The sequence below is a fragment of the Pongo pygmaeus genome, chromosome 17 (genome assembly GCF_028885625.2).
Source record: "Pongo pygmaeus isolate AG05252 chromosome 17, NHGRI_mPonPyg2-v2.0_pri, whole genome shotgun sequence".
Taxonomy (NCBI): domain Eukaryota; kingdom Metazoa; phylum Chordata; class Mammalia; order Primates; family Hominidae; genus Pongo; species Pongo pygmaeus.
The window spans coordinates 61,771,927-61,799,653 of record NC_072390.2 but is presented as its reverse complement, the minus strand read 5'-3'; the positions used below and the strand labels follow the sequence as shown (position 1 = coordinate 61,799,653).

The window sequence follows — 27,727 nt, the reverse complement described above, 5'->3', positions numbered from 1 at the left end:
ACGCTGAGGACAGCGCTTCCCGACAGCGCCTCGGGGAGGCTCTCCAGGACCAGGAAAAGGCCTGGGGCTTCCCAGAAAACGCGACGGCCCCCAGGAGCCCATCTCACAGCCCTCAGCACGGACGGACAGCACGCAGAACACCTCCGGGACAACAGAGACCTCACCCGAGGTCTCCCAGTCGCGAGCCCAGAGCCGAGAGAAAGCGCCCCAGAACGGCCCCAGCTGATTCCGGCCCCCGTCGGGACCCTCCAACGCGCACCGCTCCCCTCCCGACGCCCGAGGGCCCTGAGCCCGCTGTGCCCGGGAAGCAACCCGGAAGAGGCCACGCTCACGCCGCTCAGGGCGGGCCTCTGCCGGGTCCGGGCTGCCAGGGCCAACCTCAGGAGGAAGCGGTGGCGAGCCACAGCAAGGGGCGCAAATCGTCCCGCTGGGCTTCGGCTCACAAATCGCCTCCTGTCCAGGAAAGCCAGTCAGAGAGGCTGCAGGCGGCCGGCGCTGATTCCGCCGGGCCGAAAACGGTGCCCAGCCTTCTCTTCGCAGAGCTCTGGGACCCCTCAGCGGCCTGGATGCAGGCCAACTACGATCTGCTGTCCGCTTTTGAGGCCATGACCTCCCAGGCAGAGCCAGAAGCACTCTCCGCGCCAACGTTCCAGGAGGAAGCCGCTTTCCCTGGACGCAGAGTGAATGCTAGGCTGCAGGTGTACTCGGGCTCCAGGCCTGCCTGCCAGCTCCAGGTGCTGACGCTGCGCCAGCAGTGCCTCCCGGTGCTTAGAAACAATCCGGACGCCCTCGGCGACGTGGGAGGGGTCGCCTACTCGGTTCTTGAACCCGTTCCGGAAGGGTGGACGCCTGATCAGCTGTATCGCACAGAGAAAGACAACCACGCACTCGCTCGAGAGACAGATGAATTATGGAGGATTCATTGTCTCCAGGACTTCAAGGGAGAAAAGCCGCGGGAGCACGAGTCTTGGCGGGAGCTGTACCTGCGGCTTCGCGACGCCCGAGAGCAGCGGCTGCGAGTAGTGACCACGAAAATCCGATCTGCACTTGAAAACAAACCCAGCGGCCGACAGACAAAGATGATCTGTTTCAACTCTGTGGCCAAGACGCCTTATGATGCTTCCAGGAGGGAAGAGAAGTCTGCAGGAGCCGCTGACCCCGGAAACGGGGAGATCAAGCCAGCCCCCCAGCCCGCAGGAAGCAGCCAGGCTGCCTCCGGCCTCGGGGACGGCGGCGGCGGCGGCGGCGGCGGCGGCAGCAGCAGCAGCAGCAGCAGCAGCAGCAGCAACGTCCTTCACGGGCCCCCTGAGAAGCGGGCCAACCCCTGCCTGAGCAGCAGCAATGAGCACGCGGCGCCCGCGGCCAAGACCCGGAAACAGGCTGCCAAGAAAGTGGCCCCGCTGATGGCCAAGGCAGTTCGAGACTACAAGAGAAGATTCTCCCGACGATAAACTCAGGACTTGCCTTACACATAAAATCTGGGGGGAGGAGGACCAATGCAAAGTCAACGCGGGTTGGGGAACGAAACTTCCAATGGACACCAGGACCCTTGGCTGGGTGCAAAGTTGAGCCTCTGAATTCTGCAGGTGTCAAGCGCTGGCCCTGTGATTTTTGCCTCCCACACCCGGCCACTGCCTCCCTGCTTGGAGGACACCTCAGAATTCAGAAGATACTATGAACGCGTTCGGATCAACTCTGCTTTGGTGGTTCACCGACCGTTTTTTAAACAACGCCCTAGTTGCCATCATAAATCAGGTACGAGATGTGAGAGTCCCTTTTGCCGTTTGTTCTCTCTTCTGAAATCATGGAGCACACAGGGACTTCTTAGACACAAACTCTCAATCCATCAGTTGACACTGATAACTCCGACTACGCAAAATGTCTTGTTACTGTTGTTGTTTTCTTTTAGATAAAAGGCCGGGCATGATCCTCTAATCGTGAGCCATCCTCCTCCGGGAGGCCGAGGAAAGCAGATCGCTTGAGCCCAGGAGGTGGGGACCAGGCTGGGCCAAACGGAGAAGCCCCGTCTCCACAAAAGATACCAAAATTAGCCCGGCGTGGTGGCACGGCCCCTGTGGTCCCAGCTCCTTAAAGGGCTGAGGTGGCAGGATCGCCTGAGCTGGCCAAGCGGAGGTTGCGGTGACCCTTCCTCATTCCACTGCACTCCAGCCTGGATGACACAACCAGAGCACACCTCAAAGAAAACTGCTGTTTGTTTGAAGAAAGGAACTCTTGGCTTTCATACATAAATGCTAACAACTGGTACGTTCCTTAAGTCAAAACACTTTTACTAGAGTCATTCCCAATCTTTTCACCCAGAACCCCTGTGAAAGAATGGCGACACCTTAATCAGCTTATTTAGGTTCTCGATCAGGAAGTCTAAACCTGCCAACCAGAGTTTCTAATTCCCATGAGATGACCGGGTTAACTACCTTGACTTCACCTCCTACCAGCTCCTGCAAGCTTTGGTGAACGTTTGCCTTCTAACTCAGGGCATTTGTTGGCTTCACGCGGGCTGGTAGTCACAGGTCCGTGTGCCAGATACGACACACACACATACACACAAACAAAGACACACACACAAACGCACACACACACGCGCGCGCACACACACAAACACGCACGCGCGCACACCCCCCCCCCCCCCATTAAGTAAACCTCGTTCTTAGGCGTTACCGACAGTGAGGGGTAGAGAGAGAAATACAAAGACATAAGCCGCAAGGCAAAACCGAGCAAGGGCAGCAGAAGAGATCAAAGTCCTGTACCCTGGGCTGTCAGCAGCATGGGGGCTGGGAAGCTCCTGGAAGCAGGCACCTGAGTGGATGCCGGTGCACGTCAAAGGAGGCCTTCAAGCCTGAAGAACACGGAAGGAGCCAGAAACGGGGTGCCACAGAGATGCTACCCTTAAGGAAGACAGAAAAGCATCCGTTCCGGGGAAGGGGACATAATCCAGTCAGCGACCGCGTAAAACTCAGACATGTCCGGGCACGGTGACTCGCGCCTGTATTCCCGTGGCTTTGGGAGGTCGAGGCCGGCGGACCACCTGAGGTCAGGAGTTGCAGACCAGCCTGACCAACCTGAGGAAATCCCGTCTCTTCTAAAAAGACGAAACTCGGTTGGGCTTGCTGGCGAGCGCCTGTAATCCAAGCTACTCATGGGGCTGAGACAGGAGAATCGCTTGAACCCGGGAGGCGGGGTTTGCGGTGAGCCCAGATCCCACCACTGCGCTCCAGGCTGGACAACAGAAGCCAAACTCCGTCTCAAAATTGAAAAACAAAACCTCAGAAAACCTTCCCCAGCAAGGGCCAGAGACAACGCCCGTCCCTATTTCTTGACAGCAATTCAAGAGAGAATCTCAGGTGGCCTGCAAAACTCACAAGAGAGCAGAATATCCTCCCCAAGGCAGAGAAGCCACACGCTCTCTCTGGAGGAGGTGGAGTGGCCACCGATCACCCTGCAGCCCCTCCCCACTCCCAGCCAGAAACCCCAGTCCCTCGGAACCAAATTGTTTTCCACTGGCAACAACCTTCCTTCCTGGAAAATCGTTTCCCCTGCCGAAATGGAGAACAAGCACGAAACAAGCAAACACAACTCAAAACACAAACACAAGGAAGCAATCCGAGCAAGCTCTAGCTCCTCATAGCTCATCGATGCCCCCACTGGCGTGCTACTGAAAACAGCGGCTGCACCCATTAAACTCATTCATTACTGGAGAACGAGACAGACCTCAGCAGATCCCTGCTCCCACTGCGACACACCCGCTCCAAAAGACAGAAAGGAAACAACCCCCACACAACACATAAACCTGCCCCAGAATAGAATTCAGCATCAACCTAAGGATCCTGCTGTAACATTGCTACACTGACCCAGGACAGCTCAATTCTCTTCCCACCTATTTACAAAACAATCCTCATTCTGGGAGCTCCGGAAGCATGGCCAGTATTGCACTAGGATCCTCTTCGTGAGGTAGCCGGAAGTCTGGAAACACAGCAAATTTACCTATTTCTCTACACAACACGGAGGGTAATTCTCAGAAAAGGCTTAACACCCGAATCCTCATACTTCAAATGGTTGTGTTTTCCCCATTCGGACTGAAAGGTGAGAGTGGAACTCGGCTGCCCAAACCGTGGCGCCGATATCAGCTGCAGGCCAGAGCAAGCCTTTCCGAGGAGATTTTAAACAACCGGTGGGAGCAAGATCCTGAAGCATTTCTTCCAAGATTGGCAGCAGGAGACGAAACCTGGCTCTACCCGGCAGGATCCTGAAGACCAAGCACGAAGCCGTGGCTAGCAAGAGGTGGCAGTGCTCCAGCCGAAGCCACAGAGGAGCAGTCAAGAGCGGAGGTCATGGCCACCGTTTGGGGGGGGATGCCAGAGGGATTCTCCTCGTTGGCTTTCTGGAGGGCCAAACCCTGATCACATCTGCTCACTGGCAGAGCCTTTTCAGAGAGTTAGCCAAAGCTGGAGCGGAGAAGGTCCCCACCAGAGAGTTCTTCTCCACCACGACAACGTTCCTGCTCATGCCTTTCTTCCAACGAGGGCAGCTGGGCAAGACTTGCCATGGGAAATCACGAGGCGTCCACCTTACCGTCCTGATTTGGCGCCTGCTGACTTCTTTTCGTTTCCTTGTCTTAGAAAACCTGTAAAGGGCACCCAGTTTTCTTCAGTTAACAACGGAAGAAAGATTGCATGGAAACAGTTACATTCCCAGGACCCTGGGGGGCTTTAGGGATGGGCTGGACGGCGGGGAGGAGACACTGCTTCCAGAAGGGTCTCGAAGTTGATGGAGACGGGGTCGAGAAGTAAAATACACCTTTTTCATTTTTCTCCCTTAATCCCACTTTTCTACGAATGTTTCCAAGTCCCCTCACACGACGGCAATCCCAGGTAAAGAGTTGTCCTCCTCTGTTGGTTCTCCTTCCTACGATTTTGTCTTGCGGTGTTGTTATTTTCGCTTTTACTCCCAAGGGGATTCTGTCTGTGTCTTTGGGAATCCACAGATGCGGGGGCTGGGAACAAGGAGGGCCAACGGTAGAACTCAGTGGGGTGTGTCCAGGCTGCAATTAACCTAATGAACCTGCCGGGCACAGCAGTCCACCTGGCGTGGACCGTCCCGATTGGCTGCGTTGGGCTGACGGAATGAATTCGTATTGGGGCGGGGCTGCCCAAGGCCCAAGGGGGTCAGGGCTTGAGTCCTGGGTGGGCCCGGGGCTGGCTATATAAGGCCGGGCTCTGGCAGCCCAGCTGCATTCCGCCTCGGACGGCGCAGCGCAGAGGTCACTCCAGGCTGCGGCTCCACATCCCGAGGGACAGAAGCGGGCCTGCTCAGCTGTCTGCAAGGACCGGCGTTCCAGACCAAGTGGCCCGCTGCTCCGAGGACCCAGCTCGCTCCAGGTTGTGGGGACTCCACGCCCCGAGGCCTGCGGTCCGCGAGGACCAGCGCCCCGGAACCAGTGGCCCACTGCTCCGAGGACCGAGCTCGCGCCAGGCTGTGACTCCACATCCCGAGGTCGCTGCCTGGCGACCGGGCAGCGAGGACCGGCCACCCCAGACTTCGTGTCCCGCCGCCCCGAGGACAGAGCCGCGAACGCGAGGACAGCGACGCCTGCACAGCTCTGCTGAGATGGCGGCAGGCTCCACTACGCTGCGCGCAGTGCAGAAGCTGCAGGTGCGTCTGGCCACGAAGACGAACCCAAAAAAGCTGGAGAAATATTTGCAGAAACTCTCCGCCCTGCCCATGACGGCAGACATCCTGGCGGAGACTGGAATCAGAAAGACGGTGAAGCGCCTGCGGAAGCACCAGCACGTGGGCGACTTTGCCAGAGACTTAGCGGCCCGGTGGAAGAAGCTGGTGCTTGTGGACCGAAACACCGGGCCTGACCCACAGGACGCTGAGGACAGCGCTTCCCGACAGCGCCTCGGGGAGGCTCTCCAGGACCAGGAAAAGGCCTGGGGCTTCCCAGAAAACGCGACGGCCCCCAGGAGCCCATCTCACAGCCCTCAGCACGGACGGACAGCACGCAGAACACCTCCGGGACAACAGAGACCTCACCCGAGGTCTCCCAGTCGCGAGCCCAGAGCCGAGAGAAAGCGCCCCAGAACGGCCCCAGCTGATTCCGGCCCCCGTCGGGACCCTCCAACGCGCACCGCTCCCCTCCCGACGCCCGAGGGCCCTGAGCCCGCTGTGCCCGGGAAGCAACCCGGAAGAGGCCACGCTCACGCCGCTCAGGGCGGGCCTCTGCCGGGTCCGGGCTGCCAGGGCCAACCTCAGGGGGAAGCGGTGGCGAGCCACAGCAAGGGGCGCAAATCGTCCCGCTGGGCTTCGGCTCACAAATCGCCTCCTGTCCAGGAAAGCCAGTCAGAGAGGCTGCAGGCGGCCGGCGCTGATTCCGCCGGGCCGAAAACGGTGCCCAGCCTTCTCTTCGCAGAGCTCTGGGACCCCTCAGCGGCCTGGATGCAGGCCAACTACGATCTGCTGTCCGCTTTTGAGGCCATGACCTCCCAGGCAGAGCCAGAAGCACTCTCCGCGCCAACGTTCCAGGAGGAAGCCGCTTTCCCTGGACGCAGAGTGAATGCTAGGCTGCAGGTGTACTCGGGCTCCAGGCCTGCCTGCCAGCTCCAGGTGCTGACGCTGCGCCAGCAGTGCCTCCCGGTGCTTAGAAACAATCCGGACGCCCTCGGCGACGTGGGAGGGGTCGCCTACTCGGTTCTTGAACCCGTTCCGGAAGGGTGGACGCCTGATCAGCTGTATTGCACAGAGAAAGACAACCACGCACTCGCTCGAGAGACAGATGAATTATGGAGGATTCATTGTCTCCAGGACTTCAAGGGAGAAAAGCCGCGGGAGCACGAGTCTTGGCGGGAGCTGTACCTGCGGCTTCGCGACGCCCGAGAGCAGCGGCTGCGAGTAGTGACCACGAAAATCCGATCTGCACTTGAAAACAAACCCAGCGGCCGACAGACAAAGATGATCTGTTTCAACTCTGTGGCCAAGACGCCTTATGATGCTTCCAGGAGGGAAGAGAAGTCTGCAGGAGCCGCTGACCCCGGAAACGGGGAGATCAAGCCAGCCCCCCAGCCCGCAGGAAGCAGCCAGGCTGCCTCCGGCCTCGGGGACGGCGGCGGCGGCGGCGGCGGCGGCGGCAGCAGCAGCAGCAGCAGCAGCAGCAGCAGCAACGTCCTTCACGGGCCCCCTGAGAAGCGGGCCAACCCCTGCCTGAGCAGCAGCAATGAGCACGCGGCGCCCGCGGCCAAGACCCGGAAACAGGCTGCCAAGAAAGTGGCCCCGCTGATGGCCAAGGCAGTTCGAGACTACAAGAGAAGATTCTCCCGACGATAAACTCAGGACTTGCCTTACACATAAAATCTGGGGGGAGGAGGACCAATGCAAAGTCAACGCGGGTTGGGGAACGAAACTTCCAATGGACACCAGGACCCTTGGCTGGGTGCAAAGTTGAGCCTCTGAATTCTGCAGGTGTCAAGCGCTGGCCCTGTGATTTTTGCCTCCCACACCCGGCCACTGCCTCCCTGCTTGGAGGACACCTCAGAATTCAGAAGATACTATGAACGCGTTCGGATCAACTCTGCTTTGGTGGTTCACCGACCGTTTTTTAAACAACGCCCTAGTTGCCATCATAAATCAGGTACGAGATGTGAGAGTCCCTTTTGCCGTTTGTTCTCTCTTCTGAAATCATGGAGCACACAGGGACTTCTTAGACACAAACTCTCAATCCATCAGTTGACACTGATAACTCCGACTACGCAAAATGTCTTGTTACTGTTGTTGTTTTCTTTTAGATAAAAGGCCGGGCATGATCCTCTAATCGTGAGCCATCCTCCTCCGGGAGGCCGAGGAAAGCAGATCGCTTGAGCCCAGGAGGTGGGGACCAGGCTGGGCCAAACGGAGAAGCCCCGTCTCCACAAAAGATACCAAAATTAGCCCGGCGTGGTGGCACGGCCCCTGTGGTCCCAGCTCCTTAAAGGGCTGAGGTGGCAGGATCGCCTGAGCTGGCCAAGCGGAGGTTGCGGTGACCCTTCCTCATTCCACTGCACTCCAGCCTGGATGACACAACCAGAGCACACCTCAAAGAAAACTGCTGTTTGTTTGAAGAAAGGAACTCTTGGCTTTCATACATAAATGCTAACAACTGGTACGTTCCTTAAGTCAAAACACTTTTACTAGAGTCATTCCCAATCTTTTCACCCAGAACCCCTGTGAAAGAATGGCGACACCTTAATCAGCTTATTTAGGTTCTCGATCAGGAAGTCTAAACCTGCCAACCAGAGTTTCTAATTCCCATGAGATGACCGGGTTAACTACCTTGACTTCACCTCCTACCAGCTCCTGCAAGCTTTGGTGAACGTTTGCCTTCTAACTCAGGGCATTTGTTGGCTTCACGCGGGCTGGTAGTCACAGGTCCGTGTGCCAGATACGACACACACACATACACACAAACAAAGACACACACACAAACGCACACACACACGCGCGCGCACACACACAAACACGCACGCGCGCACACCCCCCCCCCCCCATTAAGTAAACCTCGTTCTTAGGCGTTACCGACAGTGAGGGGTAGAGAGAGAAATACAAAGACATAAGCCGCAAGGCAAAACCGAGCAAGGGCAGCAGAAGAGATCAAAGTCCTGTACCCTGGGCTGTCAGCAGCATGGGGGCTGGGAAGCTCCTGGAAGCAGGCACCTGAGTGGATGCCGGTGCACGTCAAAGGAGGCCTTCAAGCCTGAAGAACACGGAAGGAGCCAGAAACGGGGTGCCACAGAGATGCTACCCTTAAGGAAGACAGAAAAGCATCCGTTCCGGGGAAGGGGACATAATCCAGTCAGCGACCGCGTAAAACTCAGACATGTCCGGGCACGGTGACTCGCGCCTGTATTCCCGTGGCTTTGGGAGGTCGAGGCCGGCGGACCACCTGAGGTCAGGAGTTGCAGACCAGCCTGACCAACCTGAGGAAATCCCGTCTCTTCTAAAAAGACGAAACTCGGTTGGGCTTGCTGGCGAGCGCCTGTAATCCAAGCTACTCAGGGGGCTGAGACAGGAGAATCGCTTGAACCCGGGAGGCGGGGTTTGCGGTGAGCCCAGATCCCACCACTGCGCTCCAGGCTGGACAACAGAAGCCAAACTCCGTCTCAAAATTGAAAAACAAAACCTCAGAAAACCTTCCCCAGCAAGGGCCAGAGACAACGCCCGTCCCTATTTCTTGACAGCAATTCAAGAGAGAATCTCAGGTGGCCTGCAAAACTCACAAGAGAGCAGAATATCCTCCCCAAGGCAGAGAAGCCACACGCTCTCTCTGGAGGAGGTGGAGTGGCCACCGATCACCCTGCAGCCCCTCCCCACTCCCAGCCAGAAACCCCAGTCCCTCGGAACCAAATTGTTTTCCACTGGCAACAACCTTCCTTCCTGGAAAATCGTTTCCCCTGCCGAAATGGAGAACAAGCACGAAACAAGCAAACACAACTCAAAACACAAACACAAGGAAGCAATCCGAGCAAGCTCTAGCTCCTCATAGCTCATCGATGCCCCCACTGGCGTGCTACTGAAAACAGCGGCTGCACCCATTAAACTCATTCATTACTGGAGAACGAGACAGACCTCAGCAGATCCCTGCTCCCACTGCGACACACCCGCTCCAAAAGACAGAAAGGAAACAACCCCCACACAACACATAAACCTGCCCCAGAATAGAATTCAGCATCAACCTAAGGATCCTGCTGTAACATTGCTACACTGACCCAGGACAGCTCAATTCTCTTCCCACCTATTTACAAAACAATCCTCATTCTGGGAGCTCCGGAAGCATGGCCAGTATTGCACTAGGATCCTCTTCGTGAGGTAGCCGGAAGTCTGGAAACACAGCAAATTTACCTATTTCTCTACACAACACGGAGGGTAATTCTCAGAAAAGGCTTAACACCCGAATCCTCATACTTCAAATGGTTGTGTTTTCCCCATTCGGACTGAAAGGTGAGAGTGGAACTCGGCTGCCCAAACCGTGGCGCCGATATCAGCTGCAGGCCAGAGCAAGCCTTTCCGAGGAGATTTTAAACAACCGGTGGGAGCAAGATCCTGAAGCATTTCTTCCAAGATTGGCAGCAGGAGACGAAACCTGGCTCTACCCGGCAGGATCCTGAAGACCAAGCACGAAGCCGTGGCTAGCAAGAGGTGGCAGTGCTCCAGCCGAAGCCACAGAGGAGCAGTCAAGAGCGGAGGTCATGGCCACCGTTTGGGGGGGGATGCCAGAGGGATTCTCCTCGTTGGCTTTCTGGAGGGCCAAACCCTGATCACATCTGCTCACTGGCAGAGCCTTTTCAGAGAGTTAGCCAAAGCTGGAGCGGAGAAGGTCCCCACCAGAGAGTTCTTCTCCACCACGACAACGTTCCTGCTCATGCCTTTCTTCCAACGAGGGCAGCTGGGCAAGACTTGCCATGGGAAATCACGAGGCGTCCACCTTACCGTCCTGATTTGGCGCCTGCTGACTTCTTTTCGTTTCCTTGTCTTAGAAAACCTGTAAAGGGCACCCAGTTTTCTTCAGTTAACAACGGAAGAAAGATTGCATGGAAACAGTTACATTCCCAGGACCCTGGGGGGCTTTAGGGATGGGCTGGACGGCGGGGAGGAGACACTGCTTCCAGAAGGGTCTCGAAGTTGATGGAGACGGGGTCGAGAAGTAAAATACACCTTTTTCATTTTTCTCCCTTAATCCCACTTTTCTACGAATGTTTCCAAGTCCCCTCACACGACGGCAATCCCAGGTAAAGAGTTGTCCTCCTCTGTTGGTTCTCCTTCCTACGATTTTGTCTTGCGGTGTTGTTATTTTCGCTTTTACTCCCAAGGGGATTCTGTCTGTGTCTTTGGGAATCCACAGATGCGGGGGCTGGGAACAAGGAGGGCCAACGGTAGAACTCAGTGGGCTGTGTCCAGGCTGCAATTAACCTAATGAACCTGCCGGGCACAGCAGTCCACCTGGCGTGGACCGTCCCGATTGGCTGCGTTGGGCTGACGGAATGAATTCGTATTGGGGCGGGGCTGCCCAAGGCCCAAGGGGGTCAGGGCTTGAGTCCTGGGTGGGCCCGGGGCTGGCTATATAAGGCCGGGCTCTGGCAGCCCAGCTGCATTCCGCCTCGGACGGCGCAGCGCAGAGGTCACTCCAGGCTGCGGCTCCACATCCCGAGGGACAGAAGCGGGCCTGCTCAGCTGTCTGCAAGGACCGGCGTTCCAGACCAAGTGGCCCGCTGCTCCGAGGACCCAGCTCGCTCCAGGTTGTGGGGACTCCACGCCCCGAGGCCTGCGGTCCGCGAGGACCAGCGCCCCGGAACCAGTGGCCCACTGCTCCGAGGACCGAGCTCGCGCCAGGCTGTGACTCCACATCCCGAGGTCGCTGCCTGGCGACCGGGCAGCGAGGACCGGCCACCCCAGACTTCGTGTCCCGCCGCCCCGAGGACAGAGCCGCGAACGCGAGGACAGCGACGCCTGCACAGCTCTGCTGAGATGGCGGCAGGCTCCACTACGCTGCGCGCAGTGCAGAAGCTGCAGGTGCGTCTGGCCACGAAGACGAACCCAAAAAAGCTGGAGAAATATTTGCAGAAACTCTCCGCCCTGCCCATGACGGCAGACATCCTGGCGGAGACTGGAATCAGAAAGACGGTGAAGCGCCTGCGGAAGCACCAGCACGTGGGCGACTTTGCCAGAGACTTAGCGGCCCGGTGGAAGAAGCTGGTGCTTGTGGACCGAAACACCGGGCCTGACCCACAGGACGCTGAGGACAGCGCTTCCCGACAGCGCCTCGGGGAGGCTCTCCAGGACCAGGAAAAGGCCTGGGGCTTCCCAGAAAACGCGACGGCCCCCAGGAGCCCATCTCACAGCCCTCAGCACGGACGGACAGCACGCAGAACACCTCCGGGACAACAGAGACCTCACCCGAGGTCTCCCAGTCGCGAGCCCAGAGCCGAGAGAAAGCGCCCCAGAACGGCCCCAGCTGATTCCGGCCCCCGTCGGGACCCTCCAACGCGCACCGCTCCCCTCCCGACGCCCGAGGGCCCTGAGCCCGCTGTGCCCGGGAAGCAACCCGGAAGAGGCCACGCTCACGCCGCTCAGGGCGGGCCTCTGCCGGGTCCGGGCTGCCAGGGCCAACCTCAGGGGGAAGCGGTGGCGAGCCACAGCAAGGGGCGCAAATCGTCCCGCTGGGCTTCGGCTCACAAATCGCCTCCTGTCCAGGAAAGCCAGTCAGAGAGGCTGCAGGCGGCCGGCGCTGATTCCGCCGGGCCGAAAACGGTGCCCAGCCTTCTCTTCGCAGAGCTCTGGGACCCCTCAGCGGCCTGGATGCAGGCCAACTACGATCTGCTGTCCGCTTTTGAGGCCATGACCTCCCAGGCAGAGCCAGAAGCACTCTCCGCGCCAACGTTCCAGGAGGAAGCCGCTTTCCCTGGACGCAGAGTGAATGCTAGGCTGCAGGTGTACTCGGGCTCCAGGCCTGCCTGCCAGCTCCAGGTGCTGACGCTGCGCCAGCAGTGCCTCCCGGTGCTTAGAAACAATCCGGACGCCCTCGGCGACGTGGGAGGGGTCGCCTACTCGGTTCTTGAACCCGTTCCGGAAGGGTGGACGCCTGATCAGCTGTATCGCACAGAGAAAGACAACCACGCACTCGCTCGAGAGACAGATGAATTATGGAGGATTCATTGTCTCCAGGACTTCAAGGGAGAAAAGCCGCGGGAGCACGAGTCTTGGCGGGAGCTGTACCTGCGGCTTCGCGACGCCCGAGAGCAGCGGCTGCGAGTAGTGACCACGAAAATCCGATCTGCACTTGAAAACAAACCCAGCGGCCGACAGACAAAGATGATCTGTTTCAACTCTGTGGCCAAGACGCCTTATGATGCTTCCAGGAGGGAAGAGAAGTCTGCAGGAGCCGCTGACCCCGGAAACGGGGAGATCAAGCCAGCCCCCCAGCCCGCAGGAAGCAGCCAGGCTGCCTCCGGCCTCGGGGACGGCGGCGGCGGCGGCGGCGGCGGCGGCAGCAGCAGCAGCAGCAGCAGCAGCAGCAGCAACGTCCTTCACGGGCCCCCTGAGAAGCGGGCCAACCCCTGCCTGAGCAGCAGCAATGAGCACGCGGCGCCCGCGGCCAAGACCCGGAAACAGGCTGCCAAGAAAGTGGCCCCGCTGATGGCCAAGGCAGTTCGAGACTACAAGAGAAGATTCTCCCGACGATAAACTCAGGACTTGCCTTACACATAAAATCTGGGGGGAGGAGGACCAATGCAAAGTCAACGCGGGTTGGGGAACGAAACTTCCAATGGACACCAGGACCCTTGGCTGGGTGCAAAGTTGAGCCTCTGAATTCTGCAGGTGTCAAGCGCTGGCCCTGTGATTTTTGCCTCCCACACCCGGCCACTGCCTCCCTGCTTGGAGGACACCTCAGAATTCAGAAGATATTATGAACGCGTTCGGATCAACTCTGCTTTGGTGGTTCACCGACCGTTTTTTAAACAACGCCCTAGTTGCCATCATAAATCAGGTACGAGATGTGAGAGTCCCTTTTGCCGTTTGTTCTCTCTTCTGAAATCATGGAGCACACAGGGACTTCTTAGACACAAACTCTCAATCCATCAGTTGACACTGATAACTCCGACTACGCAAAATGTCTTGTTACTGTTGTTGTTTTCTTTTAGATAAAAGGCCGGGCATGATCCTCTAATCGTGAGCCATCCTCCTCCGGGAGGCCGAGGAAAGCAGATCGCTTGAGCCCAGGAGGTGGGGACCAGGCTGGGCCAAACGGAGAAGCCCCGTCTCCACAAAAGATACCAAAATTAGCCCGGCGTGGTGGCACGGCCCCTGTGGTCCCAGCTCCTTAAAGGGCTGAGGTGGCAGGATCGCCTGAGCTGGGCAAGCGGAGGTTGCAGTGACCCTTCCTCATTCCACTGCACTCCAGCCTGGATGACACAACCAGAGCACACCTCAAAGAAAACTGCTGTTTGTTTGAAGAAAGGAACTCTTGGCTTTCATACATAAATGCTAACAACTGGTACGTTCCTTAAGTCAAAACACTTTTACTAGAGTCATTCCCAATCTTTTCACCCAGAACCCCTGTGAAAGAATGGCGACACCTTAATCAGCTTATTTAGGTTCTCGATCAGGAAGTCTAAACCTGCCAACCAGAGTTTCTAATTCCCATGAGATGACCGGGTTAACTACCTTGACTTCACCTCCTACCAGCTCCTGCAAGCTTTGGTGAACGTTTGCCTTCTAACTCAGGGCATTTGTTGGCTTCACGCGGGCTGGTAGTCACAGGTCCGTGTGCCAGATACGACACACACACATACACACAAACAAAGACACACACACAAACGCACACACACACGCGCGCGCACACACACAAACACGCACGCGCGCACACCCCCCCCCCCATTAAGTAAACCTCGTTCTTAGGCGTTACCGACAGTGAGGGGTAGAGAGAGAAATACAAAGACATAAGCCGCAAGGCAAAACCGAGCAAGGGCAGCAGAAGAGATCAAAGTCCTGTACCCTGGGCTGTCAGCAGCATGGGGGCTGGGAAGCTCCTGGAAGCAGGCACCTGAGTGGATGCCGGTGCACGTCAAAGGAGGCCTTCAAGCCTGAAGAACACGGAAGGAGCCAGAAACGGGGTGCCACAGAGATGCTACCCTTAAGGAAGACAGAAAAGCATCCGTTCCGGGGAAGGGGACATAATCCAGTCAGCGACCGCGTAAAACTCAGACATGTCCGGGCACGGTGACTCGCGCCTGTATTCCCGTGGCTTTGGGAGGTCGAGGCCGGCGGACCACCTGAGGTCAGGAGTTGCAGACCAGCCTGACCAACCTGAGGAAATCCCGTCTCTTCTAAAAAGACGAAACTCGGTTGGGCTTGCTGGCGAGCGCCTGTAATCCAAGCTACTCAGGGGGCTGAGACAGGAGAATCGCTTGAACCCGGGAGGCGGGGTTTGCGGTGAGCCCAGATCCCACCACTGCGCTCCAGGCTGGACAACAGAAGCCAAACTCCGTCTCAAAATTGAAAAACAAAACCTCAGAAAACCTTCCCCAGCAAGGGCCAGAGACAACGCCCGTCCCTATTTCTTGACAGCAATTCAAGAGAGAATCTCAGGTGGCCTGCAAAACTCACAAGAGAGCAGAATATCCTCCCCAAGGCAGAGAAGCCACACGCTCTCTCTGGAGGAGGTGGAGTGGCCACCGATCACCCTGCAGCCCCTCCCCACTCCCAGCCAGAAACCCCAGTCCCTCGGAACCAAATTGTTTTCCACTGGCAACAACCTTCCTTCCTGGAAAATCGTTTCCCCTGCCGAAATGGAGAACAAGCACGAAACAAGCAAACACAACTCAAAACACAAACACAAGGAAGCAATCCGAGCAAGCTCTAGCTCCTCATAGCTCATCGATGCCCCCACTGGCGTGCTACTGAAAACAGCGGCTGCACCCATTAAACTCATTCATTACTGGAGAACGAGACAGACCTCAGCAGATCCCTGCTCCCACTGCGACACACCCGCTCCAAAAGACAGAAAGGAAACAACCCCCACACAACACATAAACCTGCCCCAGAATAGAATTCAGCATCAACCTAAGGATCCTGCTGTAACATTGCTACACTGACCCAGGACAGCTCAATTCTCTTCCCACCTATTTACAAAACAATCCTCATTCTGGGAGCTCCGGAAGCATGGCCAGTATTGCACTAGGATCCTCTTCGTGAGGTAGCCGGAAGTCTGGAAACACAGCAAATTTACCTATTTCTCTACACAACACGGAGGGTAATTCTCAGAAAAGGCTTAACACCCGAATCCTCATACTTCAAATGGTTGTGTTTTCCCCATTCGGACTGAAAGGTGAGAGTGGAACTCGGCTGCCCAAACCGTGGCGCCGATATCAGCTGCAGGCCAGAGCAAGCCTTTCCGAGGAGATTTTAAACAACCGGTGGGAGCAAGATCCTGAAGCATTTCTTCCAAGATTGGCAGCAGGAGACGAAACCTGGCTCTACCCGGCAGGATCCTGAAGACCAAGCACGAAGCCGTGGCTAGCAAGAGGTGGCAGTGCTCCAGCCGAAGCCACAGAGGAGCAGTCAAGAGCGGAGGTCATGGCCACCGTTTGGGGGGGGATGCCAGAGGGATTCTCCTCGTTGGCTTTCTGGAGGGCCAAACCCTGATCACATCTGCTCACTGGCAGAGCCTTTTCAGAGAGTTAGCCAAAGCTGGAGCGGAGAAGGTCCCCACCAGAGAGTTCTTCTCCACCACGACAACGTTCCTGCTCATGCCTTTCTTCCAACGAGGGCAGCTGGGCAAGACTTGCCATGGGAAATCACGAGGCGTCCACCTTACCGTCCTGATTTGGCGCCTGCTGACTTCTTTTCGTTTCCTTGTCTTAGAAAACCTGTAAAGGGCACCCAGTTTTCTTCAGTTAACAACGGAAGAAAGATTGCATGGAAACAGTTACATTCCCAGGACCCTGGGGGGCTTTAGGGATGGGCTGGACGGCGGGGAGGAGACACTGCTTCCAGAAGGGTCTCGAAGTTGATGGAGACGGGGTCGAGAAGTAAAATACACCTTTTTCATTTTTCTCCCTTAATCCCACTTTTCTACGAATGTTTCCAAGTCCCCTCACACGACGGCAATCCCAGGTAAAGAGTTGTCCTCCTCTGTTGGTTCTCCTTCCTACGATTTTGTCTTGCGGTGTTGTTATTTTCGCTTTTACTCCCAAGGGGATTCTGTCTGTGTCTTTGGGAATCCACAGATGCGGGGGCTGGGAACAAGGAGGGCCAACGGTAGAACTCAGTGGGGTGTGTCCAGGCTGCAATTAACCTAATGAACCTGCCGGGCACAGCAGTCCACCTGGCGTGGACCGTCCCGATTGGCTGCGTTGGGCTGACGGAATGAATTCGTATTGGGGCGGGGCTGCCCAAGGCCCAAGGGGGTCAGGGCTTGAGTCCTGGGTGGGCCCGGGGCTGGCTATATAAGGCCGGGCTCTGGCAGCCCAGCTGCATTCCGCCTCGGACGGCGCAGCGCAGAGGTCACTCCAGGCTGCGGCTCCACATCCCGAGGGACAGAAGCGGGCCTGCTCAGCTGTCTGCAAGGACCGGCGTTCCAGACCAAGTGGCCCGCTGCTCCGAGGACCCAGCTCGCTCCAGGTTGTGGGGACTCCACGCCCCGAGGCCTGCGGTCCGCGAGGACCAGCGCCCCGGAACCAGTGGCCCACTGCTCCGAGGACCGAGCTCGCGCCAGGCTGTGACTCCACATCCCGAGGTCGCTGCCTGGCGACCGGGCAGCGAGGACCGGCCACCCCAGACTTCGTGTCCCGCCGCCCCGAGGACAGAGCCGCGAACGCGAGGACAGCGACGCCTGCACAGCTCTGCTGAGATGGCGGCAGGCTCCACTACGCTGCGCGCAGTGCAGAAGCTGCAGGTGCGTCTGGCCACGAAGACGAACCCAAAAAAGCTGGAGAAATATTTGCAGAAACTCTCCGCCCTGCCCATGACGGCAGACATCCTGGCGGAGACTGGAATCAGAAAGACGGTGAAGCGCCTGCGGAAGCACCAGCACGTGGGCGACTTTGCCAGAGACTTAGCGGCCCGGTGGAAGAAGCTGGTGCTTGTGGACCGAAACACCGGGCCTGACCCACAGGACGCTGAGGACAGCGCTTCCCGACAGCGCCTCGGGGAGGCTCTCCAGGACCAGGAAAAGGCCTGGGGCTTCCCAGAAAACGCGACGGCCCCCAGGAGCCCATCTCACAGCCCTCAGCACGGACGGACAGCACGCAGAACACCTCCGGGACAACAGAGACCTCACCCGAGGTCTCCCAGTCGCGAGCCCAGAGCCGAGAGAAAGCGCCCCAGAACGGCCCCAGCTGATTCCGGCCCCCGTCGGGACCCTCCAACGCGCACCGCTCCCCTCCCGACGCCCGAGGGCCCTGAGCCCGCTGTGCCCGGGAAGCAACCCGGAAGAGGCCACGCTCACGCCGCTCAGGGCGGGCCTCTGCCGGGTCCGGGCTGCCAGGGCCAACCTCAGGGGGAAGCGGTGGCGAGCCACAGCAAGGGGCGCAAATCGTCCCGCTGGGCTTCGGCTCACAAATCGCCTCCTGTCCAGGAAAGCCAGTCAGAGAGGCTGCAGGCGGCCGGCGCTGATTCCGCCGGGCCGAAAACGGTGCCCAGCCTTCTCTTCGCAGAGCTCTGGGACCCCTCAGCGGCCTGGATGCAGGCCAACTACGATCTGCTGTCCGCTTTTGAGGCCATGACCTCCCAGGCAGAGCCAGAAGCACTCTCCGCGCCAACGTTCCAGGAGGAAGCCGCTTTCCCTGGACGCAGAGTGAATGCTAGGCTGCAGGTGTACTCGGGCTCCAGGCCTGCCTGCCAGCTCCAGGTGCTGACGCTGCGCCAGCAGTGCCTCCCGGTGCTTAGAAACAATCCGGACGCCCTCGGCGACGTGGGAGGGGTCGCCTACTCGGTTCTTGAACCCGTTCCGGAAGGGTGGACGCCTGATCAGCTGTATCGCACAGAGAAAGACAACCACGCACTCGCTCGAGAGACAGATGAATTATGGAGGATTCATTGTCTCCAGGACTTCAAGGGAGAAAAGCCGCGGGAGCACGAGTCTTGGCGGGAGCTGTACCTGCGGCTTCGCGACGCCCGAGAGCAGCGGCTGCGAGTAGTGACCACGAAAATCCGATCTGCACTTGAAAACAAACCCAGCGGCCGACAGACAAAGATGATCTGTTTCAACTCTGTGGCCAAGACGCCTTATGATGCTTCCAGGAGGGAAGAGAAGTCTGCAGGAGCCGCTGACCCCGGAAACGGGGAGATCAAGCCAGCCCCCCAGCCCGCAGGAAGCAGCCAGGCTGCCTCCGGCCTCGGGGACGGCGGCGGCGGCGGCGGCGGCGGCGGCAGCAGCAGCAGCAGCAGCAGCAGCAGCAGCAACGTCCTTCACGGGCCCCCTGAGAAGCGGGCCAACCCCTGCCTGAGCAGCAGCAATGAGCACGCGGCGCCCGCGGCCAAGACCCGGAAACAGGCTGCCAAGAAAGTGGCCCCGCTGATGGCCAAGGCAGTTCGAGACTACAAGAGAAGATTCTCCCGACGATAAACTCAGGACTTGCCTTACACATAAAATCTGGGGGGAGGAGGACCAATGCAAAGTCAACGCGGGTTGGGGAACGAAACTTCCAATGGACACCAGGACCCTTGGCTGGGTGCAAAGTTGAGCCTCTGAATTCTGCAGGTGTCAAGCGCTGGCCCTGTGATTTTTGCCTCCCACACCCGGCCACTGCCTCCCTGCTTGGAGGACACCTCAGAATTCAGAAGATATTATGAACGCGTTCGGATCAACTCTGCTTTGGTGGTTCACCGACCGTTTTTTAAACAACGCCCTAGTTGCCATCATAAATCAGGTACGAGATGTGAGAGTCCCTTTTGCCGTTTGTTCTCTCTTCTGAAATCATGGAGCACACAGGGACTTCTTAGACACAAACTCTCAATCCATCAGTTGACACTGATAACTCCGACTACGCAAAATGTCTTGTTACTGTTGTTGTTTTCTTTTAGATAAAAGGCCGGGCATGATCCTCTAATCGTGAGCCATCCTCCTCCGGGAGGCCGAGGAAAGCAGATCGCTTGAGCCCAGGAGGTGGGGACCAGGCTGGGCCAAACGGAGAAGCCCCATCTCCACAAAAGATACCAAAATTAGCCCGGCGTGGTGGCACGGCCCCTGTGGTCCCAGCTCCTTAAAGGGCTGAGGTGGCAGGATCGCCTGAGCTGGCCAAGCGGAGGTTGCGGTGACCCTTCCTCATTCCACTGCACTCCAGCCTGGATGACACAACCAGAGCACACCTCAAAGAAAACTGCTGTTTGTTTGAAGAAAGGAACTCTTGGCTTTCATACATAAATGCTAACAACTGGTACGTTCCTTAAGTCAAAACACTTTTACTAGAGTCATTCCCAATCTTTTCACCCAGAACCCCTGTGAAAGAATGGCGACACCTTAATCAGCTTATTTAGGTTCTCGATCAGGAAGTCTAAACCTGCCAACCAGAGTTTCTAATTCCCATGAGATGACCGGGTTAACTACCTTGACTTCACCTCCTACCAGCTCCTGCAAGCTTTGGTGAACGTTTGCCTTCTAACTCAGGGCATTTGTTGGCTTCACGCGGGCTGGTAGTCACAGGTCCGTGTGCCAGATACGACACACACACATACACACAAACAAAGACACACACACAAACGCACACACACACGCGCGCGCACACACACAAACACGCACGCGCACACACCCCCCCCCCCCCCCCCATTAAGTAAACCTCGTTCTTAGGCGTTACCGACAGTGAGGGGTAGAGAGAGAAATACAAAGACATAAGCCGCAAGGCAAAACCGAGCAAGGGCAGCAGAAGAGATCAAAGTCCTGTACCCTGGGCTGTCAGCAGCATGGGGGCTGGGAAGCTCCTGGAAGCAGGCACCTGAGTGGATGCCGGTGCACGTCAAAGGAGGCCTTCAAGCCTGAAGAACACGGAAGGAGCCAGAAACGGGGTGCCACAGAGATGCTACCCTTAAGGAAGACAGAAAAGCATCCGTTCCGGGGAAGGGGACATAATCCAGTCAGCGACCGCGTAAAACTCAGACATGTCCGGGCACGGTGACTCGCGCCTGTATTCCCGTGGCTTTGGGAGGTCGAGGCCGGCGGACCACCTGAGGTCAGGAGTTGCAGACCAGCCTGACCAACCTGAGGATATCCCGTCTCTTCTAAAAAGACGAAACTCGGTTGGGCTTGCTGGCGAGCGCCTGTAATCCCAGCTACTCAGGGGGCTGAGACAGGAGAATCGCTTGAACCCGGGAGGCGGGGTTTGCGGTGAGCCCAGATCCCACCACTGCGCTCCAGGCTGGACAACAGAAGCCAAACTCCGTCTCAAAATTGAAAAACAAAACCTCAGAAAACCTTCCCCAGCAAGGGCCAGAGACAACGCCCGTCCCTATTTCTTGACAGCAATTCAAGAGAGAATCTCAGGTGGCCTGCAAAACTCACAAGAGAGCAGAATATCCTCCCCAAGGCAGAGAAGCCACACGCTCTCTCTGGAGGAGGTGGAGTGGCCACCGATCACCCTGCAGCCCCTCCCCACTCCCAGCCAGAAACCCCAGTCCCTCGGAACCAAATTGTTTTCCACTGGCAACAACCTTCCTTCCTGGAAAATCGTTTCCCCTGCCGAAATGGAGAACAAGCACGAAACAAGCAAACACAACTCAAAACACAAACACAAGGAAGCAATCCGAGCAAGCTCTAGCTCCTCATAGCTCATCGATGCCCCCACTGGCGTGCTACTGAAAACAGCGGCTGCACCCATTAAACTCATTCATTACTGGAGAACGAGACAGACCTCAGCAGATCCCTGCTCCCACTGCGACACACCCGCTCCAAAAGACAGAAAGGAAACAACCCCCACACAACACATAAACCTGCCCCAGAATAGAATTCAGCATCAACCTAAGGATCCTGCTGTAACATTGCTACACTGACCCAGGACAGCTCAATTCTCTTCCCACCTATTTACAAAACAATCCTCATTCTGGGAGCTCCGGAAGCATGGCCAGTATTGCACTAGGATCCTCTTCGTGAGGTAGCCGGAAGTCTGGAAACACAGCAAATTTACCTATTTCTCTACACAACACGGAGGGTAATTCTCAGAAAAGGCTTAACACCCGAATCCTCATACTTCAAATGGTTGTGTTTTCCCCATTCGGACTGAAAGGTGAGAGTGGAACTCGGCTGCCCAAACCGTGGCGCCGATATCAGCTGCAGGCCAGAGCAAGCCTTTCCGAGGAGATTTTAAACAACCGGTGGGAGCAAGATCCTGAAGCATTTCTTCCAAGATTGGCAGCAGGAGACGAAACCTGGCTCTACCCGGCAGGATCCTGAAGACCAAGCACAAAGCCGTGGCTAGCAAGAGGTGGCAGTGCTCCAGCCGAAGCCACAGAGGAGCAGTCAAGAGCGGAGGTCATGGCCACCGTTTGGGGGGGGATGCCAGAGGGATTCTCCTCGTTGGCTTTCTGGAGGGCCAAACCCTGATCACATCTGCTCACTGGCAGAGCCTTTTCAGAGAGTTAGCCAAAGCTGGAGCGGAGAAGGTCCCCACCAGAGAGTTCTTCTCCACCACGACAACGTTCCTGCTCATGCCTTTCTTCCAACGAGGGCAGCTGGGCAAGACTTGCCATGGGAAATCACGAGGCGTCCACCTTACCGTCCTGATTTGGCGCCTGCTGACTTCTTTTCGTTTCCTTGTCTTAGAAAACCTGTAAAGGGCACCCAGTTTTCTTCAGTTAACAACGGAAGAAAGATTGCATGGAAACAGTTACATTCCCAGGACCCTGGGGGGCTTTAGGGATGGGCTGGACGGCGGGGAGGAGACACTGCTTCCAGAAGGGTCTCGAAGTTGATGGAGACGGGGTCGAGAAGTAAAATACACCTTTTTCATTTTTCTCCCTTAATCCCACTTTTCTACGAATGTTTCCAAGTCCCCTCACACGACGGCAATCCCAGGTAAAGAGTTGTCCTCCTCTGTTGGTTCTCCTTCCTACGATTTTGTCTTGCGGTGTTGTTATTTTCGCTTTTACTCCCAAGGGGATTCTGTCTGTGTCTTTGGGAATCCACAGATGCGGGGGCTGGGAACAAGGAGGGCCAACGGTAGAACTCAGTGGGGTGTGTCCAGGCTGCAATTAACCTAATGAACCTGCCGGGCACAGCAGTCCACCTGGCGTGGACCGTCCCGATTGGCTGCGTTGGGCTGACGGAATGAATTCGTATTGGGGCGGGGCTGCCCAAGGCCCAAGGGGGTCAGGGCTTGAGTCCTGGGTGGGCCCGGGGCTGGCTATATAAGGCCGGGCTCTGGCAGCCCAGCTGCATTCCGCCTCGGACGGCGCAGCGCAGAGGTCACTCCAGGCTGCGGCTCCACATCCCGAGGGACAGAAGCGGGCCTGCTCAGCTGTCTGCAAGGACCGGCGTTCCAGACCAAGTGGCCCGCTGCTCCGAGGACCCAGCTCGCTCCAGGTTGTGGGGACTCCACGCCCCGAGGCCTGCGGTCCGCGAGGACCAGCGCCCCGGAACCAGTGGCCCACTGCTCCGAGGACCGAGCTCGCGCCAGGCTGTGACTCCACATCCCGAGGTCGCTGCCTGGCGACCGGGCAGCGAGGACCGGCCACCCCAGACTTCGTGTCCCGCCGCCCCGAGGACAGAGCCGCGAACGCGAGGACAGCGACGCCTGCACAGCTCTGCTGAGATGGCGGCAGGCTCCACTACGCTGCGCGCAGTGCAGAAGCTGCAGGTGCGTCTGGCCACGAAGACGAACCCAAAAAAGCTGGAGAAATATTTGCAGAAACTCTCCGCCCTGCCCATGACGGCAGACATCCTGGCGGAGACTGGAATCAGAAAGACGGTGAAGCGCCTGCGGAAGCACCAGCACGTGGGCGACTTTGCCAGAGACTTAGCGGCCCGGTGGAAGAAGCTGGTGCTTGTGGACCGAAACACCGGGCCTGACCCACAGGACGCTGAGGACAGCGCTTCCCGACAGCGCCTCGGGGAGGCTCTCCAGGACCAGGAAAAGGCCTGGGGCTTCCCAGAAAACGCGACGGCCCCCAGGAGCCCATCTCACAGCCCTCAGCACGGACGGACAGCACGCAGAACACCTCCGGGACAACAGAGACCTCACCCGAGGTCTCCCAGTCGCGAGCCCAGAGCCGAGAGAAAGCGCCCCAGAACGGCCCCAGCTGATTCCGGCCCCCGTCGGGACCCTCCAACGCGCACCGCTCCCCTCCCGACGCCCGAGGGCCCTGAGCCCGCTGTGCCCGGGAAGCAACCCGGAAGAGGCCACGCTCACGCCGCTCAGGGCGGGCCTCTGCCGGGTCCGGGCTGCCAGGGCCAACCTCAGGGGGAAGCGGTGGCGAGCCACAGCAAGGGGCGCAAATCGTCCCGCTGGGCTTCGGCTCACAAATCGCCTCCTGTCCAGGAAAGCCAGTCAGAGAGGCTGCAGGCGGCCGGCGCTGATTCCGCCGGGCCGAAAACGGTGCCCAGCCTTCTCTTCGCAGAGCTCTGGGACCCCTCAGCGGCCTGGATGCAGGCCAACTACGATCTGCTGTCCGCTTTTGAGGCCATGACCTCCCAGGCAGAGCCAGAAGCACTCTCCGCGCCAACGTTCCAGGAGGAAGCCGCTTTCCCTGGACGCAGAGTGAATGCTAGGCTGCAGGTGTACTCGGGCTCCAGGCCTGCCTGCCAGCTCCAGGTGCTGACGCTGCGCCAGCAGTGCCTCCCGGTGCTTAGAAACAATCCGGACGCCCTCGGCGACGTGGGAGGGGTCGCCTACTCGGTTCTTGAACCCGTTCCGGAAGGGTGGACGCCTGATCAGCTGTATCGCACAGAGAAAGACAACCACGCACTCGCTCGAGAGACAGATGAATTATGGAGGATTCATTGTCTCCAGGACTTCAAGGGAGAAAAGCCGCGGGAGCACGAGTCTTGGCGGGAGCTGTACCTGCGGCTTCGCGACGCCCGAGAGCAGCGGCTGCGAGTAGTGACCACGAAAATCCGATCTGCACTTGAAAACAAACCCAGCGGCCGACAGACAAAGATGATCTGTTTCAACTCTGTGGCCAAGACGCCTTATGATGCTTCCAGGAGGGAAGAGAAGTCTGCAGGAGCCGCTGACCCCGGAAACGGGGAGATCAAGCCAGCCCCCCAGCCCGCAGGAAGCAGCCAGGCTGCCTCCGGCCTCGGGGACGGCGGCGGCGGCGGCGGCGGCGGCGGCAGCAGCAGCAGCAGCAGCAGCAGCAGCAACGTCCTTCACGGGCCCCCTGAGAAGCGGGCCAACCCCTGCCTGAGCAGCAGCAATGAGCACGCGGCGCCCGCGGCCAAGACCCGGAAACAGGCTGCCAAGAAAGTGGCCCCGCTGATGGCCAAGGCAGTTCGAGACTACAAGAGAAGATTCTCCCGACGATAAACTCAGGACTTGCCTTACACATAAAATCTGGGGGGAGGAGGACCAATGCAAAGTCAACGCGGGTTGGGGAACGAAACTTCCAATGGACACCAGGACCCTTGGCTGGGTGCAAAGTTGAGCCTCTGAATTCTGCAGGTGTCAAGCGCTGGCCCTGTGATTTTTGCCTCCCACACCCGGCCACTGCCTCCCTGCTTGGAGGACACCTCAGAATTCAGAAGATATTATGAACGCGTTCGGATCAACTCTGCTTTGGTGGTTCACCGACCGTTTTTTAAACAACGCCCTAGTTGCCATCATAAATCAGGTACGAGATGTGAGAGTCCCTTTTGCCGTTTGTTCTCTCTTCTGAAATCATGGAGCACACAGGGACTTCTTAGACACAAACTCTCAATCCATCAGTTGACACTGATAACTCCGACTACGCAAAATGTCTTGTTACTGTTGTTGTTTTCTTTTAGATAAAAGGCCGGGCATGATCCTCTAATCGTGAGCCATCCTCCTCCGGGAGGCCGAGGAAAGCAGATCGCTTGAGCCCAGGAGGTGGGGACCAGGCTGGGCCAAACGGAGAAGCCCCGTCTCCACAAAAGATACCAAAATTAGCCCGGCGTGGTGGCACGGCCCCTGTGGTCCCAGCTCCTTAAAGGGCTGAGGTGGCAGGATCGCCTGAGCTGGCCAAGCGGAGGTTGCGGTGACCCTTCCTCATTCCACTGCACTCCAGCCTGGATGACACAACCAGAGCACACCTCAAAGAAAACTGCTGTTTGTTTGAAGAAAGGAACTCTTGGCTTTCATACATAAATGCTAACAACTGGTACGTTCCTTAAGTCAAAACACTTTTACTAGAGTCATTCCCAATCTTTTCACCCAGAACCCCTGTGAAAGAATGGCGACACCTTAATCAGCTTATTTAGGTTCTCGATCAGGAAGTCTAAACCTGCCAACCAGAGTTTCTAATTCCCATGAGATGACCGGGTTAACTACCTTGACTTCACCTCCTACCAGCTCCTGCAAGCTTTGGTGAACGTTTGCCTTCTAACTCAGGGCATTTGTTGGCTTCACGCGGGCTGGTAGTCACAGGTCCGTGTGCCAGATACGACACACACACATACACACAAACAAAGACACACACACAAACGCACACACACACGCGCGCGCACACACACAAACACGCACGCGCGCACACCCCCCCCCCCCCCATTAAGTAAACCTCGTTCTTAGGCGTTACCGACAGTGAGGGGTAGAGAGAGAAATACAAAGACATAAGCCGCAAGGCAAAACCGAGCAAGGGCAGCAGAAGAGATCAAAGTCCTGTACCCTGGGCTGTCAGCAGCATGGGGGCTGGGAAGCTCCTGGAAGCAGGCACCTGAGTGGATGCCGGTGCACGTCAAAGGAGGCCTTCAAGCCTGAAGAACACGGAAGGAGCCAGAAACGGGGTGCCACAGAGATGCTACCCTTAAGGAAGACAGAAAAGCATCCGTTCCGGGGAAGGGGACATAATCCAGTCAGCGACCGCGTAAAACTCAGACATGTCCGGGCACGGTGACTCGCGCCTGTATTCCCGTGGCTTTGGGAGGTCGAGGCCGGCGGACCACCTGAGGTCAGGAGTTGCAGACCAGCCTGACCAACCTGAGGAAATCCCGTCTCTTCTAAAAAGACGAAACTCGGTTGGGCTTGCTGGCGAGCGCCTGTAATCCAAGCTACTCAGGGGGCTGAGACAGGAGAATCGCTTGAACCCGGGAGGCGGGGTTTGCGGTGAGCCCAGATCCCACCACTGCGCTCCAGGCTGGACAACAGAAGCCAAACTCCGTCTCAAAATTGAAAAACAAAACCTCAGAAAACCTTCCCCAGCAAGGGCCAGAGACAACGCCCGTCCCTATTTCTTGACAGCAATTCAAGAGAGAATCTCAGGTGGCCTGCAAAACTCACAAGAGAGCAGAATATCCTCCCCAAGGCAGAGAAGCCACACGCTCTCTCTGGAGGAGGTGGAGTGGCCACCGATCACCCTGCAGCCCCTCCCCACTCCCAGCCAGAAACCCCAGTCCCTCGGAACCAAATTGTTTTCCACTGGCAACAACCTTCCTTCCTGGAAAATCGTTTCCCCTGCCGAAATGGAGAACAAGCACGAAACAAGCAAACACAACTCAAAACACAAACACAAGGAAGCAATCCGAGCAAGCTCTAGCTCCTCATAGCTCATCGATGCCCCCACTGGCGTGCTACTGAAAACAGCGGCTGCACCCATTAAACTCATTCATTACTGGAGAACGAGACAGACCTCAGCAGATCCCTGCTCCCACTGCGACACACCCGCTCCAAAAGACAGAAAGGAAACAACCCCCACACAACACATAAACCTGCCCCAGAATAGAATTCAGCATCAACCTAAGGATCCTGCTGTAACATTGCTACACTGACCCAGGACAGCTCAATTCTCTTCCCACCTATTTACAAAACAATCCTCATTCTGGGAGCTCCGGAAGCATGGCCAGTATTGCACTAGGATCCTCTTCGTGAGGTAGCCGGAAGTCTGGAAACACAGCAAATTTACCTATTTCTCTACACAACACGGAGGGTAATTCTCAGAAAAGGCTTAACACCCGAATCCTCATACTTCAAATGGTTGTGTTTTCCCCATTCGGACTGAAAGGTGAGAGTGGAACTCGGCTGCCCAAACCGTGGCGCCGATATCAGCTGCAGGCCAGAGCAAGCCTTTCCGAGGAGATTTTAAACAA

General features: G+C 57.4%; 4 protein-coding genes across 8 annotated transcripts in view; 3 read left to right on the top strand and 1 right to left on the bottom strand.

Moving 5' to 3' along the window:
• The window catches only part of KATNAL2 (katanin catalytic subunit A1 like 2), a 330,528-nt gene that overhangs the window by 122,284 nt on the left and 180,517 nt on the right, over positions 1–27,727 (bottom strand). The window lies entirely within an intron of this gene.
• LOC129018900 (elongin-A3-like) lies at positions 7,213–13,840 on the top strand. Its single transcript, XM_063653934.1, has one exon. It carries the CDS (start codon positions 11,509–11,511, stop codon positions 13,222–13,224), a length of 1,716 nt encoding a protein of 571 aa, XP_063510004.1. The 5' UTR covers positions 7,213–11,508; the 3' UTR covers positions 13,225–13,840.
• On the top strand, positions 14,964–21,857 carry LOC129018878 (elongin-A3-like). The gene has a single exon (XM_054460915.2). The coding sequence runs from the start codon at positions 17,393–17,395 to the stop codon at positions 19,106–19,108; it is 1,716 nt and encodes a 571-aa protein (XP_054316890.1). The 5' UTR covers positions 14,964–17,392; the 3' UTR covers positions 19,109–21,857.
• Positions 22,188–26,160, top strand: LOC129018892 (elongin-A3-like). Its single transcript, XM_054460930.2, has one exon. The coding sequence runs from the start codon at positions 23,283–23,285 to the stop codon at positions 24,993–24,995; it is 1,713 nt and encodes a 570-aa protein (XP_054316905.1). The 5' UTR covers positions 22,188–23,282; the 3' UTR covers positions 24,996–26,160.

What these genes read in the sequence shown, in the direction of transcription:
- LOC129018892 (XM_054460930.2), top strand. Translation starts at nt 23,283, where the DNA reads ATGGCGGCAGGCTCCACTACGCTGCGCGCAGTGCAGAAGCTGCAGGTG.
- LOC129018878 (XM_054460915.2), top strand. Translation starts at nt 17,393, where the DNA reads ATGGCGGCAGGCTCCACTACGCTGCGCGCAGTGCAGAAGCTGCAGGTG.
- LOC129018900 (XM_063653934.1), top strand. Translation starts at nt 11,509, where the DNA reads ATGGCGGCAGGCTCCACTACGCTGCGCGCAGTGCAGAAGCTGCAGGTG.